The 14,509-nt window shown below is 38.4% G+C and overlaps 1 protein-coding gene across 1 annotated transcript in view; it reads left to right on the top strand.

Annotated features, from left to right (window-relative positions):
- Nucleotides 1-14,509, top strand: part of RBMS3 (RNA binding motif, single stranded interacting protein 3) — a 443,174-nt gene that overhangs the window by 376,965 nt on the left and 51,700 nt on the right. Inside the window, exons 9-10 of the mRNA XM_010584321.1 lie at nucleotides 1,188-1,284; nucleotides 3,929-3,979. Coding sequence (XP_010582623.1) covers nucleotides 1,188-1,284; nucleotides 3,929-3,979 — 148 coding nt within the window. The remainder of the gene's footprint in view (nucleotides 1-1,187; nucleotides 1,285-3,928; nucleotides 3,980-14,509) is intronic.

Genomic DNA, 14,509 nt, shown 5'->3' with positions numbered 1-14,509 from the left:
ACTGATTAGTACTAAATCCAGGATGCCAGGGTGATCAGGAAATAGAGCACTTGTTTAAACACCAGTAATGATTTTTTTGTTGCATGGCTCTCATGGAAAGCTTCTGTTGATTGCCTCAGCGTGGGGAGGGAAAAAAAAAAACAAAACACAAAACCATAAAAAGACAGGGAGTGTAATCTGCTTCACTGTTACAGAGAGAACATATGTGCAAAGTCTTGTTTTACTTGTAAGACTGGTGCATGCTATATGAGAAGGATCTGCATGGGGTTTAAATTGGACAAGAGAACACTGCACAGGAGTGTTTCTCTCTCTCGGAGTCCAAAATATCAGCATTTTGACAGCTGTAAGACCACAAACATTCTTTTTTTAAGCAACTTTATTCTTCTGGCTTACAGTTAAAACTGAAAAAAGGGCAAATGGAAAAATCTTTACAAGCACACACATATTAAGTACTTACACAATCCACTAGTAGTGATGTTTTCCAAGTGATAATTTTATCAATTATCATTAACCCACAGGGAAGGAGAAGGAATATAACATTTATTAGCATCAAGCAAGAGATAGTGCAACTTTTGTTCATAGCATGCACCAGTGGAAATAAAAGCAACTAAATCTGAGATTTTCAGTGCTGCCTGGGGCATTTAAACTCATAATTCCTGATACATTTCACCAGAAAGTGGGTTTTTTGCTCTCTGCCTAGTTGAATATGAAAATTTCAGCCAGAGTTTTTGTAGCCATCCCTTAATGAAATAATTCAGGCATGTATGTGGAATGTGTTATTCTCAGCACTGAAGCATTAAGATCTGAAAAGAAAACAGTACCACATGTAAAAATGAAATCAGTAATATTGTCTTCGATATCGCCTAAGAAATTTCTTTTCACTAGCTAGCACTCTGGAAAATCAGCTGTCTTTGCATTTCAGATAATTACTTCTTGTACTGCAAAGTTCTATATTTGTGCTAGTTGAAGTGAAAAAAATATGCTTTGTGTAAATATTCCTCCTCCTTTCCATTTTCAAGATCTGTTCAGTGGAGCCATCACATCTTCTGTATTGTGGTTTTGGAAATAGATGGACATAATTACCTGTGTAGACTCTTTTTGTCTTTGCCCAGGAGGCAGTGAATTAGTTAGTCAGAGCCTAGCAGACGAAAGGTTCAAAAAATCTCGCTTTTGTTCTTTGTTTGCAGATTTTATTCCTCACCGTACAGTATTCCAACAAACCGCATGATTCCACAGACATCAATCACGCCATTCATTGCTGCTTCCCCTGTCTCTACATATCAGGTACGTCAGATTTGCGCTTGTCTACTATGTTCCCCAGTTAATTAAGTTTTGGATGTGGATGAAGGCAGAGCGTATACCACAGAAAATTGTGTGAGTGCTTGCATTCTTGAGTCACACTTTAAACAAAAGGCTTTCTAGTAGTATTCAGGTATCATTTGGTGTAGGGTTTTAAGTGTTTCTTGCATTTTTTACACTAGCAATGAAAGCCACCATGATTTTTTTATTTCAATCAGCTTCTCTAGTAAGCAGCATTTTGCTTCATTTCCAGTTGACAACAGCAGAAGCTTATCATTCTTATTGAAATGTTTTGTCATTTTGGCTCCACTTCATTAGCCAGAAGTTTTTTTAAATGCATTTTTTTATAATTTATGTTGACTGCATTGTATTTTGACCTTTTGACCTCAGCAGTATTTCCTCCAGTAACAGCATCCTTTAAAAGCACTCATTTTTATCCAATAATCCCTGACAAAGCAAGTTACTTGAGGATAACTGTCCTCATATCCTTCTTTAGTCTCCCACACGTTTTGTCGTTCAGAATTTCTCTTTTCAGCATATCCCTCACAGATCTCCACTGGGAAATTATTGCTGTGCTCTGGCTTTCTGAGATGGAAGTCAAAATCAGGTTGTATAGTTTTATTATTAGCCATTCTCTGGGAACATATCACTTCACTCTGAAGCTGGTCATTGGCTATATACTTTCCCATTTCAGTTATTTCTGTCCTGTAGCATCAGTGCCCTTCCAGTCCTGAGTCCTACCTGAGATAAGCTACCAAAACTTGCAAAGCTGCATGGTGGGTTGTTCTTAATGTTAGGGCTGGTTTGTTGCCGGGGGCGGGGGGGAGGAGATGGTATGCTACTGCTTACAGGTAATTCTGGGAGGTTGTGCTTACACTTACTGTGTTTCAAACTTGATTTTCAAAGGTAAATTATTCTTGTAATTTTCTTCGACTTTTGTGTTATTTAATTTTAGATGGCTGTGTAACACTTGCCAAACAAAAGTTGTTTTGGTGAGATAAACGCAGTAAATTTCAGTAAATGGCAACACCAAAGAAATGTCAGTGCCAGAGACATATGAGTGCAGCTCCCATGTGCTTTTCTCAGTCGCAAAGCTGGCTTAGGAGTCATACCTTCTCCCTCTTACTCAGGCCACTGAATTCAGGCCACCCAGGCACTTCTTCCCCCCACTGCTCCACAGTTCATAGTGGCTCCCTTCTCCCATCCTGACTTGAACCATTGCATCGGTTCATGGTTTGATGCATTTGCACCAAAACCGTTGATTTTTTTTTTTTTTTTTTAAACCCATGTCATTCTCCACAGATAGTTTGCAGTGTAAGCTGAATAGTTTGCAGTGTAAACCCAAAGGCATTTGCCCTGGCACAGAGGAGGAACTGCAAGAGTGGGAGCAATCAACAGCAGCAAGCTGTGGCAGCTCTAATATATTTTAACTAGTAGGGATTCACAACAGAAAATTTTGTAGTAGAGGTGTGTTTGCATGTGTGTGCACTGATTTTAGTTCTGAAGATGTTTCACTAAGCTTGCTTTTCAACAAAAAAATCTACTTTGATAAACTTCAGCAAGTGTTGAAGCACACAGTTATACAATTAATTCTCATCACTTGCTTCATTAACAAAATCGCAGGGCATCTGGAGAATCAGGACCTTGTAACTTTCTCCTAGTCATCCCTGCTCATGCTCAGTCTGAGATGCCACATGCCCAACTCTGTGAGCTTGGGGATAGCTAGTGAGGTGCCCACTGATGGCTGTAGCACAGCTATATTTTTTGTGTACTTCCACTGTGTTGTGGTTCCCAGACTGATGCAAAAGGAAACTAGGGTACACAGTTCTTGGGGTTGAGTCTGAATTATGATAGCATATGGGCCATTCACACTTAGCACAAGAAGGAGTTATGGCTCAGCGATGCCACAACAAATGTGCAAGCACTCTGTAATGCATGTAATTGTTAGTAAAATTGGTGTATCCATGGAATCTGTTACATGTCAGTCATAAGGCAGAACAACAATGACTTTGGTGAGGCATATAGAGTTCTGGTGGGAATGGACCCCACAATGCCCAAGGTAAGAGCTGATCCTGGGGGGCAGGGACATCTTAAGCCAGCATTGCCATGGAAGCTTTCAGTTAGAATAAGCTTCAAAAACTCTGAATTAGATCTGCAGTTCTTGCCGAAAACAGAATAAATCATTCTGGGATCTCTGAAAATGTTATACCTTTGAAAGTTCATACAGATACTTTTGAAAATAAACTTTGAACATTTTATGTCTCCTGCACTGTCGGTTGGATGACATGTTCATGATTATATTGATGGATGAAAGCAAACAATACAAATGAAAAAATAGGACAACATGGAATATTGAAAACTGCTTTATGAGATAAAATGGAGTGGATCATAGAAGTGGTACAATTGCTCAGACTTCTGACTTCGGTAGAAAACATTATCAAATTAAATTTGAAAGCTTTTTCCTTCATGAATAACTTTATGAAACATAAGTGAATTTTGTGTTGAGTTACATGACTTAAGTCTTTTGCCAAAATTAGCTCCATAGCTGTAATAGAAAGAATATTTTCAAGTAAATCTTTCAGTTCTGTTTTAAAATTTTCTGTGCTAATTGAAAGTATTTGATATGCAGGTCCAGAGTACTTCATGGATGCCTCATCCGCCATATGTTATGCAACCAACAGTAAGTGGATACTTGCTTATATCCAGCTAAAAGTGCTTACACTGTAGCCCCGCTGTGCTTGTTAGCCACGTTGAAGTCCTAGGTCATGCAAGAGCAGCCAGCTGCTCCCTTTGACAAGAGCCCTCCTAAAGATTCTGCTTCTTTAAGGACCACCATTTGATTTAGGAAAAAGGAGAAGATGGGTGATATGTTGTCTAATTGCATTGATTGTAAGAGAATAACAAGCTCTAAGGTGTTGCTTCTGAAGCTTTTCTTCAGGGACTGGAAGATAACTGTATTCCTGCATACTTTGAATTGCTAGGATCAACACGTTACCCCTCCCTTATATGCTTATCCATCAAAAAAGTCCTTTGTAGTTGTATATACTTTAAAGGATCCTCAATGCCTCAGTAATGCATTTCAGGGACTGGAAAAGGGTGAAGCACAGCTGTCTTACAGAGTCTCTGCCAAATCTAAATCTGCTTTATGATTTGACCAGTCAACTCTTTTTTTTTTTTTTTCCTTGAGTCAATTGTCAGCTTTCATCAACTTATAACTACTACTTAAAGCTGCATTACACTTCTACCAACATTCATTAGAAGCAGTGCAGTATGTTTACCTCACAGAAAAGTTTTGACACACTTTGCCTAAATATTAGTGATATTCCACAAGGAAACAACATGCTGAATCCCACTGTGTACAGATTGCTTTAGTTTCATTTTTTACCTTTGATCAATTTCTCAGGTATGGATCCACTTAACAGTGTCATTAATCAGAATTCGAATGTATACTCCACATAAGCATCAATACATTGATTTATATCAGGAGGGTAAAATTAAAATTAAGGTGTATAGTTCAGGATTGTTTATTATTCACATTTGTGTTCAAATATTCTGACTTCATGACAGAGTAACCTCTGGTGGAAGTTAGCTCTACAACAACATGGATATAATTACACTACATACTTGTTTAGTAGCACACGGGTAATTCATCCCTCAACTCTTTGGAGACACGTTCTTCAGTTTTCTCTCACCAGGCAATGACCATAGTGTGGGACTTACTGTCTTCTGGAAGACCAGTTCCTACTGCTGCAGTGCTGCACCTCTCTCCAGACCCTGGTGACAGTTTCCATCTCAACGGAATAAAGCTACCACTGTGTTCCTTGTAGGGAGATGAGCTGTATCAAACAAACTCAGAGTTAAAATCAGCCCTGTATTCTAATATTTGGATTTAATTGCAGACCACAAGAAATCTAAGATGTGTGTATATGATGAGTTATCAGACTTGTGGAAGCCAAAGGATCTCTGATCCTTGCAGAAAGATTCCCTTTCTAAAAGGAAAACCTAAGCATTTTACCAATCCCAGTTTTTGTGTGTATGTGTGTGTGAGTTTTATTTGACAATGTTCAGCAAAGCATTTTTCTGCAGTACTAGAAGAGGTCTTTTGCTGTGGTAGTTGGATGTATTTACCCCTTGGTAAAGGGCTGTGAACAGAAAAATAACTTTTACAGTGAGTGGCACTCTCAATATTCTGAGTTAAATTTGTGTTCATTGCAAGCCAGAGAGTTGTGTCAATGAAAGAATGTGTGCTTGTAGGTGGAAAAGCAGAGGGACAGTGGATAAGTGGTGTAACATTTCAGTTCCAGTGTCATTCCCATTGTGGGTTACCTCCATGTGTTGTCTGTAACAATCCCAGTCTCTTCACTGAAAGATTTTTCCCATGTGTTTCCCAAGATTATATTCTTAAACAAATGGACATGAGGCATTTAGTGCTGAAGAAGTATAAAAGAAAAAAGGCAGAACTACCATTCCCCAGGTTTCATTCAGAGATGAATTCTTTATTAAAAATGTCTGAAAAGTTGTCAGAGAATTACTACACAGAGGACTCAAGAGACATCAGAATTAATGGCCTGTTTTGAAAGAAAATAAAGAATCTGTGTCCATTGTAAGTTTGCTGTAGTTTCATGCCTAACTATAGACTCTATTCTAGGCAGCTCCATAGCTTAAAAAAAAAAGAAGAAAACATTACAATAAAGTTGGCAGAATTTAAGACGTGAGCTTTGGTAACCCTGTGAGCTGATAAAACTGGGAACTTTCTAATTTGGTTAGCTTTTTATTTCTTCTTGTAACTTAGTTTGCCACGTTATTATCTAAATTGCCACTGCTTTACTTCATAATATTTTATGAGATGATTGATTGTGGCACGTGATGTCCCACTGGAAACCAGTGCAGATAAATATTACGTTCCCCTTGCCCCAGGAAGGAGAATATTTTGTTAAGCCTCTATTATTCTTCATGAGTAGAGATGAACTCATACAGAAAGCACAGTTTGAATTGCTCAAATGCTGGTGGTTAATTCTTTGTTTTGATTATAAGCATCCACTAAATCGTGTTACTGGATGATTAGCTTTTCATTTCCGACAGAAAGTCCTACTTCATATTTATGTATAATTTAACACTGCGTAGTATCCCTCATGACAGAAAAATAGGCAGGACCATGCTGTAGAGGAGACAAACGAGGTTTTTCATTAAGGGTGCTGTGCACAGACCGGACAGCTTTCTCCCAGGCTGGCAAGCTTGCTGGCAGGAGCGAAGAGCTGTGCCCCACAGCACTACCACCCTCTCTCTGCCTGTCTCTTCTCTGCCTGCCCATCTCATCTCCATTGCCACCTGCCTGCCCACTCATTTAAGTACTATACTCTTTCTTCAGTCATATCCCCTGCCGTAGGTTGGCCTGCCAGACATGTTGCTCATTTTTTTCCCTTCATATATTGATTTCAGCCACATATTCCCGATGTGTGCATTCTGTATCTGTTTACTTGGCGGATTAAAAAAAAACCACTATAGTAAAATATTGTATCTCCAATTCCTTCTGTAACTTTTTAACTACAACCAGATGAACCTCTGACCCTAACAAATAACAGTAACATATATATTAACTGGAAAATATTTGCATATATTGCTTTCCATTCCCCAACCTTGTTTATCTTCTTAATTTTGTGATCTCCTTAAAAGCAGATGACAACCAAAATGACATTCTATGAGAAAAAAACAGTCAGAATTTTTTTTTTTCCTGATGGGAGAGACTCAGATGGGTAGTCAAGGACTCTGCAGGTATATCATAATTTACTCATGATTGTCCCTGTAACTTTTAACCTTGATATCATAAGTTGATGCCAATGAGCAACTGCAAATACAATTTTAAAAGGGTTTTTATTTTTTGTTATCAGTGATTTTTGCTAGCCTTATACTAAGAGCCATTGAAAATTAATATCAAATAGGTTGCATTGCTATTTCAGAATAAATAGTATTAAAAATGTTCTTCTGCTGGCATAGTAGGGTCACATGTAAAAACCTCTCACATCTTTGTGCTTGCACAATATTTAGGATTTTGGAAACCAGGATTCCTGAATCATGTGAACAGGATGACAAATTTACCTTGAGGCTAATGTGTGACTCGGACACTTTTGAAAAATGTACCCTTTGTAAACAGAGCCTTCACCACTTTTTGACTATATTGACTGCACTGTGTCTGAGTAAGAACGCCTCAAATTTGCCAGTTTTGTTGCTTTGCCATGTGCCCTGTTTCCTCTCACTAGCTGTAATGGAAGACAAGCTCCAGAAGAGTTATGGCAGTGTGGGTTTGGATTTATACTGGCATAACATTTAATGCACTGATGCAGTCTGGGCTCCGTTTAGTTAACTATAGCTTTCAAAGTACAGTGCTCACTCATCCCTACTTGAAACAAGTCTTGTATTTCATTACTGCCTCAGGATAAGGATAGATGGATAGCGATGACAGAATCAAAACATAAATGGGATAAGAGTTATTCTGAGGATTTATAACATTTGCCATATTAGTGTGTTTTTTCTGTAGTCCCCAAAGGCTGTCTGATGGTTCAGGGAAAACTTTGAAAAACATGTTGTTTAAAGTCAATTCACATATAGATAATTTCATTGTTATTAACAATGACATTTGTGTAGAACTTTTTTGATTCAAATCTTTATTATAAATCATACATGTACTCTTCCTCTCTAAAGGCAATTTTTTTTAGTGAACTGACAGAAATGCTCTGCCCTAGTACTGTATGTGCACACTGGTTTTACACTTACCTTCTTTCATTTGCAAGTAAGGCTGTGTGACCATAGGTAATCACTGGCTATGCACAGATAGATGTTCTTGTCAGTCTGGAATAGTTTCTGCATAATAGCTGCAGAAGGAATATGCCAGTGGCAGCATGAAGGGTACAAGCAGAGCAGCATATGGAAAAACCTACTATTGATAATGATAAAGTGCGCTGGGTACAACTTCTCTTCAGGATGATTCTCAAGCCCTTACAGCCCTTTTAGAAAGGTCAATGTCTTAACAAACACCCTTGTTGTTTTTTTCTGTCTTCCTTCCTCTGGCCCATGGCTGAATGTAATCTGTCTGTCTTTAAAAGCAACAACAAAAACGTTTCTTGTTTCATAAGCAGCGTAAACCCCCTACTTTGGTGAGAAGCGAGGCTGAGTGAGGGCTCCAGATTCTTGCCTTTTGATTGTTGTGCATGAATGTAGCATAAAATGTACAAACTGTCCAACTGAAATATATCAGTTTTCATTTTCTCACTAGCGACTCTGTTGTTTTGGATAATATCCAAAATACCACAGCAGTTTCAGTGTTTGGATTCCTACGCTCTCAAACAAAGAAGTTCCTTGTGCTCCGTTCAGTGTCCCTTTCCCGAAACAGCTTTCTTTACCTCCCGTGTGTTGCTCTACCTTTTTAGCAAATAGAGCTGGGAGTCCATCTTGCATTTGCCTGTTTGAGTGTAAGGGAACAAAATTATGTCCTCTGCAGACAGTTGAGTCCTGCCTCTGAGATGAAATGTGAGAGTTCGGCTAGCTGGTATGAAAAGTAAACAGGAAATAATCCCTAGAAATTGGAATCTCCAGCTAGTCTTTTAACTTTTAGCTGTGTATTTTTAAGAGATCCTTTGAACATGAACTTACTTGAACTTTTAAGGCTAAAGAGTTTGGAGGTTGAAATAACTAATCAAATACCAATGCCAAAGTTCTGCTGAACAATTTTAATTCGTGTTTCCCGAGGCAGAAAATCAAGGACTGCCAACTCTATAACTCTGATAATCAAGACAGTAATTGGCAATGTTCCTTTGGGACAGGCAGGCTTGCATGAGGTCATTTCTGCCTGCCTGTCACCCAGCACCCACCGTATATAGGTGTTGTCTCAGTGCTACTAAATGGGTCATTTCAGACTCAGGTGAGCATGCCCTTACCAACCCTCTTTAGTGCCAGGTGCTGTTGTGTTGAGGAGAGTACCCAGGACAGAAAAGCAGTGCCCAAGCTCAACCAACTCACGCCTCTTAAAGGAAACAGGTGTAAATTATTCACTCAAGTTGCATCTCGTACTCAGGTGTAGGGGTTTGTACGTTTGCTTATACAGCTCTTCTGTAATCATATCAGACTATTGCTGCAGTCATTTGTTCTGCTGTTGTAGAAATTAATATTAATTAATATGAATGGAAGAAAAAGATATATCCAAATTAGATTTCCAACCCTTTTTGACACTCTGCTAGAGCCCCCTAGTGAAACTGGACATTTTTTGTGATGGCAGCAAGACACACCACATATGGATTCACTTAGAAAACATGGATGCGAGAACCACAAGCGTTTCCAGTAGACAGGCCCTTGCATTTGAGGAACTTGTGCTTTGCTGTTTTAACCTAAAAAGGCTTAAGAGTTCTAGTAAAATTTTCTCTTCTTTCAAATATTCTACAGATAGTGTGAATACTAAATGGATAAACCATCAGTCTAAGATCTTTTTAAAGACATTTACATTAGCGGAAAAAACATATATATATTTAATACAAATCTATAAACGTAAATGGAAAAGATATTTGGAAGAGAAGGCAGCTGACACTAAATTTGAAAGGTACCCCAGAGATTTTGAAGCCAGGAAATTCTGGTTGAGGTTATGGAATATTGATTTCTTTTTAACAGAAAAGATGCAACCTTAACCATCAACCTTCATTGTCAAGAAAAATCTTAACACAACAGCTGTTTAAAAGCAGTAAGTTTTATCAAAGGGGACTATTTTTTTAAAAGATAGTTATTAATCAATAGATATTAGAGTACCTTCTGTGGAATAATGTAGTGCATTTTTTAAAAAATTAATCTCTTAATTTTGTACAAAGGCTGCAGTCTGTTTTAACTTTTTCAACTTCATGTGCATCAACTAAGACTGAAAATCACTAATACTTTATTTATTTCATATAATATATGTAACGTCTCTGGTTGCATGTAGATTTGCATTTACATCAAGTTTTAAATGTACACCAAGTCAAAAACCTGAACATGAACTCTAAGGTTCATATGTCATGTTTGCTGTTTTGAGCAAAAATTCCTCACTGGTTCAGTACTGGTCAAGTTAGTTACTGTCCAGGTGGTAGATTAATAAGTAGGCAGAATGTGATAGGATCGGGAGAGAGCGATGGACTGCGTAAGCACATGGTATTAATTATAGGCCAACAGTTAGATTAATGAGTGTGCAGAAAGTAATGGGCTCAGCAGAGTGGTGAATTAGGTAAGCATGTGATATAAATTTGTCAGATGATTTCTCAGTTTAGCTCACCATCAAATATTTTGCCATGTGTATTGCATTATGGTTACGCATGCATATTTGTGCTGTGAACTAGAGAGGCATGTGATACATGTATATTACAGCCCTCTCGAATTTATCCTCCATCATGGACCATCTCTTATTTTTTGCCTGGTAATGTCCATTGTCTTGCAGTTGATGCCAATATTATCCACAGCTCTGCAGTGAGAGTTCTGCTGTGCTGGCTTAAGTAAGTCAGACGATATGCATGTAGTAAGTGGGACACAAACCTGCTCGCAACACAGATGGTTGTATAGTGCAATTGCCGAACGTGCAAGTTCTGTGAGGGTGGAAAGGAAAGGCAACAATTTTCATCCGCCACAGGCAGCAAAAAGCTTTGAATAAGCTCTGTGCTCTGGGAGCAGAGAGATTTCACGCTAGTTGGTGACAAGGCTGGGTATGATCTACTGTGGGTGCCTGCTGCACACAGTGTTGGGTCCCTTTCCCATGATGGAGATGTGGTTCTCATTTCCATAGTGCAGTTAAGGATAGAGGATGTTGCTGCAAGACAGTTCTCCAGCAGAAAGGGACCTGGATCTCCTTTTGGCTTCCCAAAGTCCATCCCTGCACTGCAGAAAATCAGCATTTCCATTAGAGATGAGGCACTGGGCAGCTTTGGAGAAGGGCACAGCCCTGTGAACCCAGAAGAACATTGTCGAGGAACAGCTGTGTTACACAACTGGAGAATTGCACGGGCAGCACTGTAACTATGATGACTCCAAAATAAGAATTATAAAGACTGGCACAACCTGTCAAAGTTGTAAATGTGAATTCCTGCTATTGAAGCATCAAGTCAAGTTTCAGGCTATTGACAAGATGTCCTTTTATATGCAGCTGAGTAGGAAGCGAGTTATGTAAGAATCAAGGTATAAACTGCAAAGTTAATTATTGTATTATTATTTTTTTAAATATGGTATTCATATGGGGCTTTGTCCCAGAGGATTCAACTGTTATTGGGAGCGAATTCCAAATGGAAATCATGCATACTTGTTCAGCTATAAATATAATTCATAGCCATATTCATCCTTGCTGGAGCTCCTTTTTGACCTGAGCCTGCCTTTTCTGCACACTGGTTTCAAAGGATGCACATAGGCTTAGGAGCACTTAGTGACAGATACATTTTCGTCTGCCACGGATCTGTTGTGTGACCTTGGAGAAAAGTTCTTTCTTCTCCTGCCTCAGTTTCTCATTTGTCTTCTTTTTAATCCCATCTATTTAAATTATGAAACTGTCATACCACTAAATGGCTTTTACTAGATGTTTGTGAAAAGTCTGGTGGAACAAGGGCCTATCTTGACTGATGCCTCTAAACACAGCCTCACAATGATGCTATTAATGTTTAGGGTTTTCCTGTTAAATATTAAAATAAGCCTGTCCTAGCTGCAAAGTGAAATATTGGAACTGATTTTTACCAGTATAAATCAAGTGTTAACTTTGCTTAAGAAAATTGAATTGCATAGGTGTGAAACAGTGAGAAAAAGAAGAGAATCATGCCTGCAGCAATAAGTTGATGAAGGAGACTCTGGCACTTTGCTAATCCTTAGAACAAAAGCGCTTCCATAAATTACCATTATGTTATGCAAGCGTATTCAAGGACCAATTTACATAAGTAGGAGAAACTAGCTAATCTATATATTACTTATGATTACATCATGCTTTATCTAGTGCAGGAGTTGTGTAAAAATTATAATAATGTACTCTAAGGACTTAGTGACCAGTTTATAAGACTCAGGATTCCTGCTGTATCCAGGAACCATGCTATATATAATCCCTTCCAAAACCTGATTAAATAGTTTGATTTTTTGTGTCTTGATAATCCTATTGGGAGGCTTGTTTCAGAACACCTTTGCTCTGAGGCTTAGCCCTGCATTTTTAATTTTCAACCTAAAGGTACTCCTATTCATTTTACATCCATCCGTTCTCAGCCAAACATTCTCCCCTACCTTCAGTAACTCTTCTCCCTTCTGGTTGTTCACCACATTAATTTATAGACAAAAATCCTTCTTGCATCTTCATTTTCTAGGCTAACTATGTCAACATCACTATGCATTTGCAGTAACTTAGGGATTTTGTACCTCTGGCTGCAACAGTGACCCTTCTTTGGATCTGTTCCACTTTGAATTCATTTTTCTGGGACAGCTGATGCAACCCTTTGTACAATAGCATTAATACTTCCTTCTCTTCACTGGGAGTAATTTGCTGTATTGTAAAATAACATATTTTTTCCCTTGTGCACATGACCTTGGTAATGCAGTCATCCTGTAATTCACTGATATATCTAGGTTTTCTCCTTCTTCCAGGTTTCCAGCAAATGCTCCTACATTTTAAAGGAAACCACATATTAGCCTAGTTGTCTTCATGAGTTTGAGCCTTGCTCTATTTAATCCAGTCCTTCCTGTATAGTAGTTCAGTCTGCCGCTTTACTAAATGTGCCTTACAACTTTGTAATTACCCCTAATCTTGTTATTCAAGGGCATTATTAAAAATATTGGATGAGAGCAATCCTGATGGAGATTTTAGTGACCCTCCTCCTGAAGCAGTATAGCTTGTCTTTTAGCACAACCTGTTGTCATTTCCTCTTTAGTTAATTCTTTATCAGCCCCAAAGTTTAGTAATTTCTGGTATAGCACTGCCTGAAATACTTTATTGACCTTCAGAGAGCTTAGATCTGCTGCATGTCCTTTGTCGAGAAAATAGGTCATTTATTTTAAAAAATGAGGTTAGCTAGCTCTGTCTTTGGTTTATCTATGTTCCATCTTCTTTAATATCCTTTAGTCCTGGTCACTGGACCTGTGCTTATGTGTGCCAGCTCTTCCATTGCTCTGCAGTAGAGATGATCCAGTCTTGGCTCCTCATTTCACTTTCACCCACACCTCAAGTTCAGTGACTTCTCTGGGTTTTTCATCTCCTTTGACTGTATTCATTCCTCTGCCCAAACTCTCATTCTCAGAAAGCTGCCTCTGCTGTCTGATGGCTCATGGGGAAATTGAGGCAGTGGCCTTATCCTGTTGGGGCTACTTCTGAAGCACCTTTAATGGGTACCCCATCCTCACTGCATGGGGAGCCCAGCTCTGGGTTCTGTCCTTGTTTTTCATTTATCTGTGTGAGAAACCTTTTGTTAGGTGTTTGAATATCATTTGCAGTCTCAGATGGGCTTTCAGCGAATCTTATTTCTGGGCCTCTAGATGTAGCTTTTTTTGTCTTTTTTTTTTTTTTTTTTCCTTCTGTGTTCATTCCTGATATACTTATTGAGGTGTCTGAGTAAGTGGCTGACTAATTAACACCTCCTCGGCTGTTACTGGTGAAGCATTTTAATAACATAATTATTTTTAAATTATTTTTGCAGAGACGGTGCTAACAGGGTTTTTTTATACCAATGTATAAATGTACACTGTAATTTGACATCCAGGAAGTTAGAAACGTCCAAGATATCATAAGTAATAGCTTATTATTGAATGTAGTCAGGTCTAACAGTATTTGCCATTCGCTTTTTACTCTATTAGATAAAATGCTTTCTTTTCAGTTCTAATGTCTTTATAAAGAATGTAATATTGACCTAAGCTTTGCAGTACAGAGGCAAATCTAGATCAAATCATGTGTATCTTTCCTAAATTGATTTCAGTCCCACTGAGGTGGAGTGGTTGCTTAATTACCGTTTTCAGGTTGTAACCTCGTGGCCTTGTTTTCCTCTCAAACTGGTGTACATTAGGAATAAATCTATTCTAAGTCCATGCATTCAACAGTGTGTGCCAAAAAGCTTCTTGTTATGAATCAGTGGTATCTGCAAGACTGTTGAGAGCATGGTTTAACCTCTTTCTTGCATGATTGCAAAAACAAATAGTGAAATATAATAGTATATAACACTGAACATTCTTTGACTGTTTCATAGTGGATTGA

This window comes from Haliaeetus leucocephalus, unplaced genomic scaffold, assembly GCF_000737465.1.
Source record: "Haliaeetus leucocephalus isolate CR32 unplaced genomic scaffold, Haliaeetus_leucocephalus-4.0 Scaffold973, whole genome shotgun sequence".
NCBI lineage: Eukaryota > Metazoa > Chordata > Aves > Accipitriformes > Accipitridae > Haliaeetus > Haliaeetus leucocephalus.
This window is presented reverse-complemented; position numbering and strand designations above follow the sequence as displayed.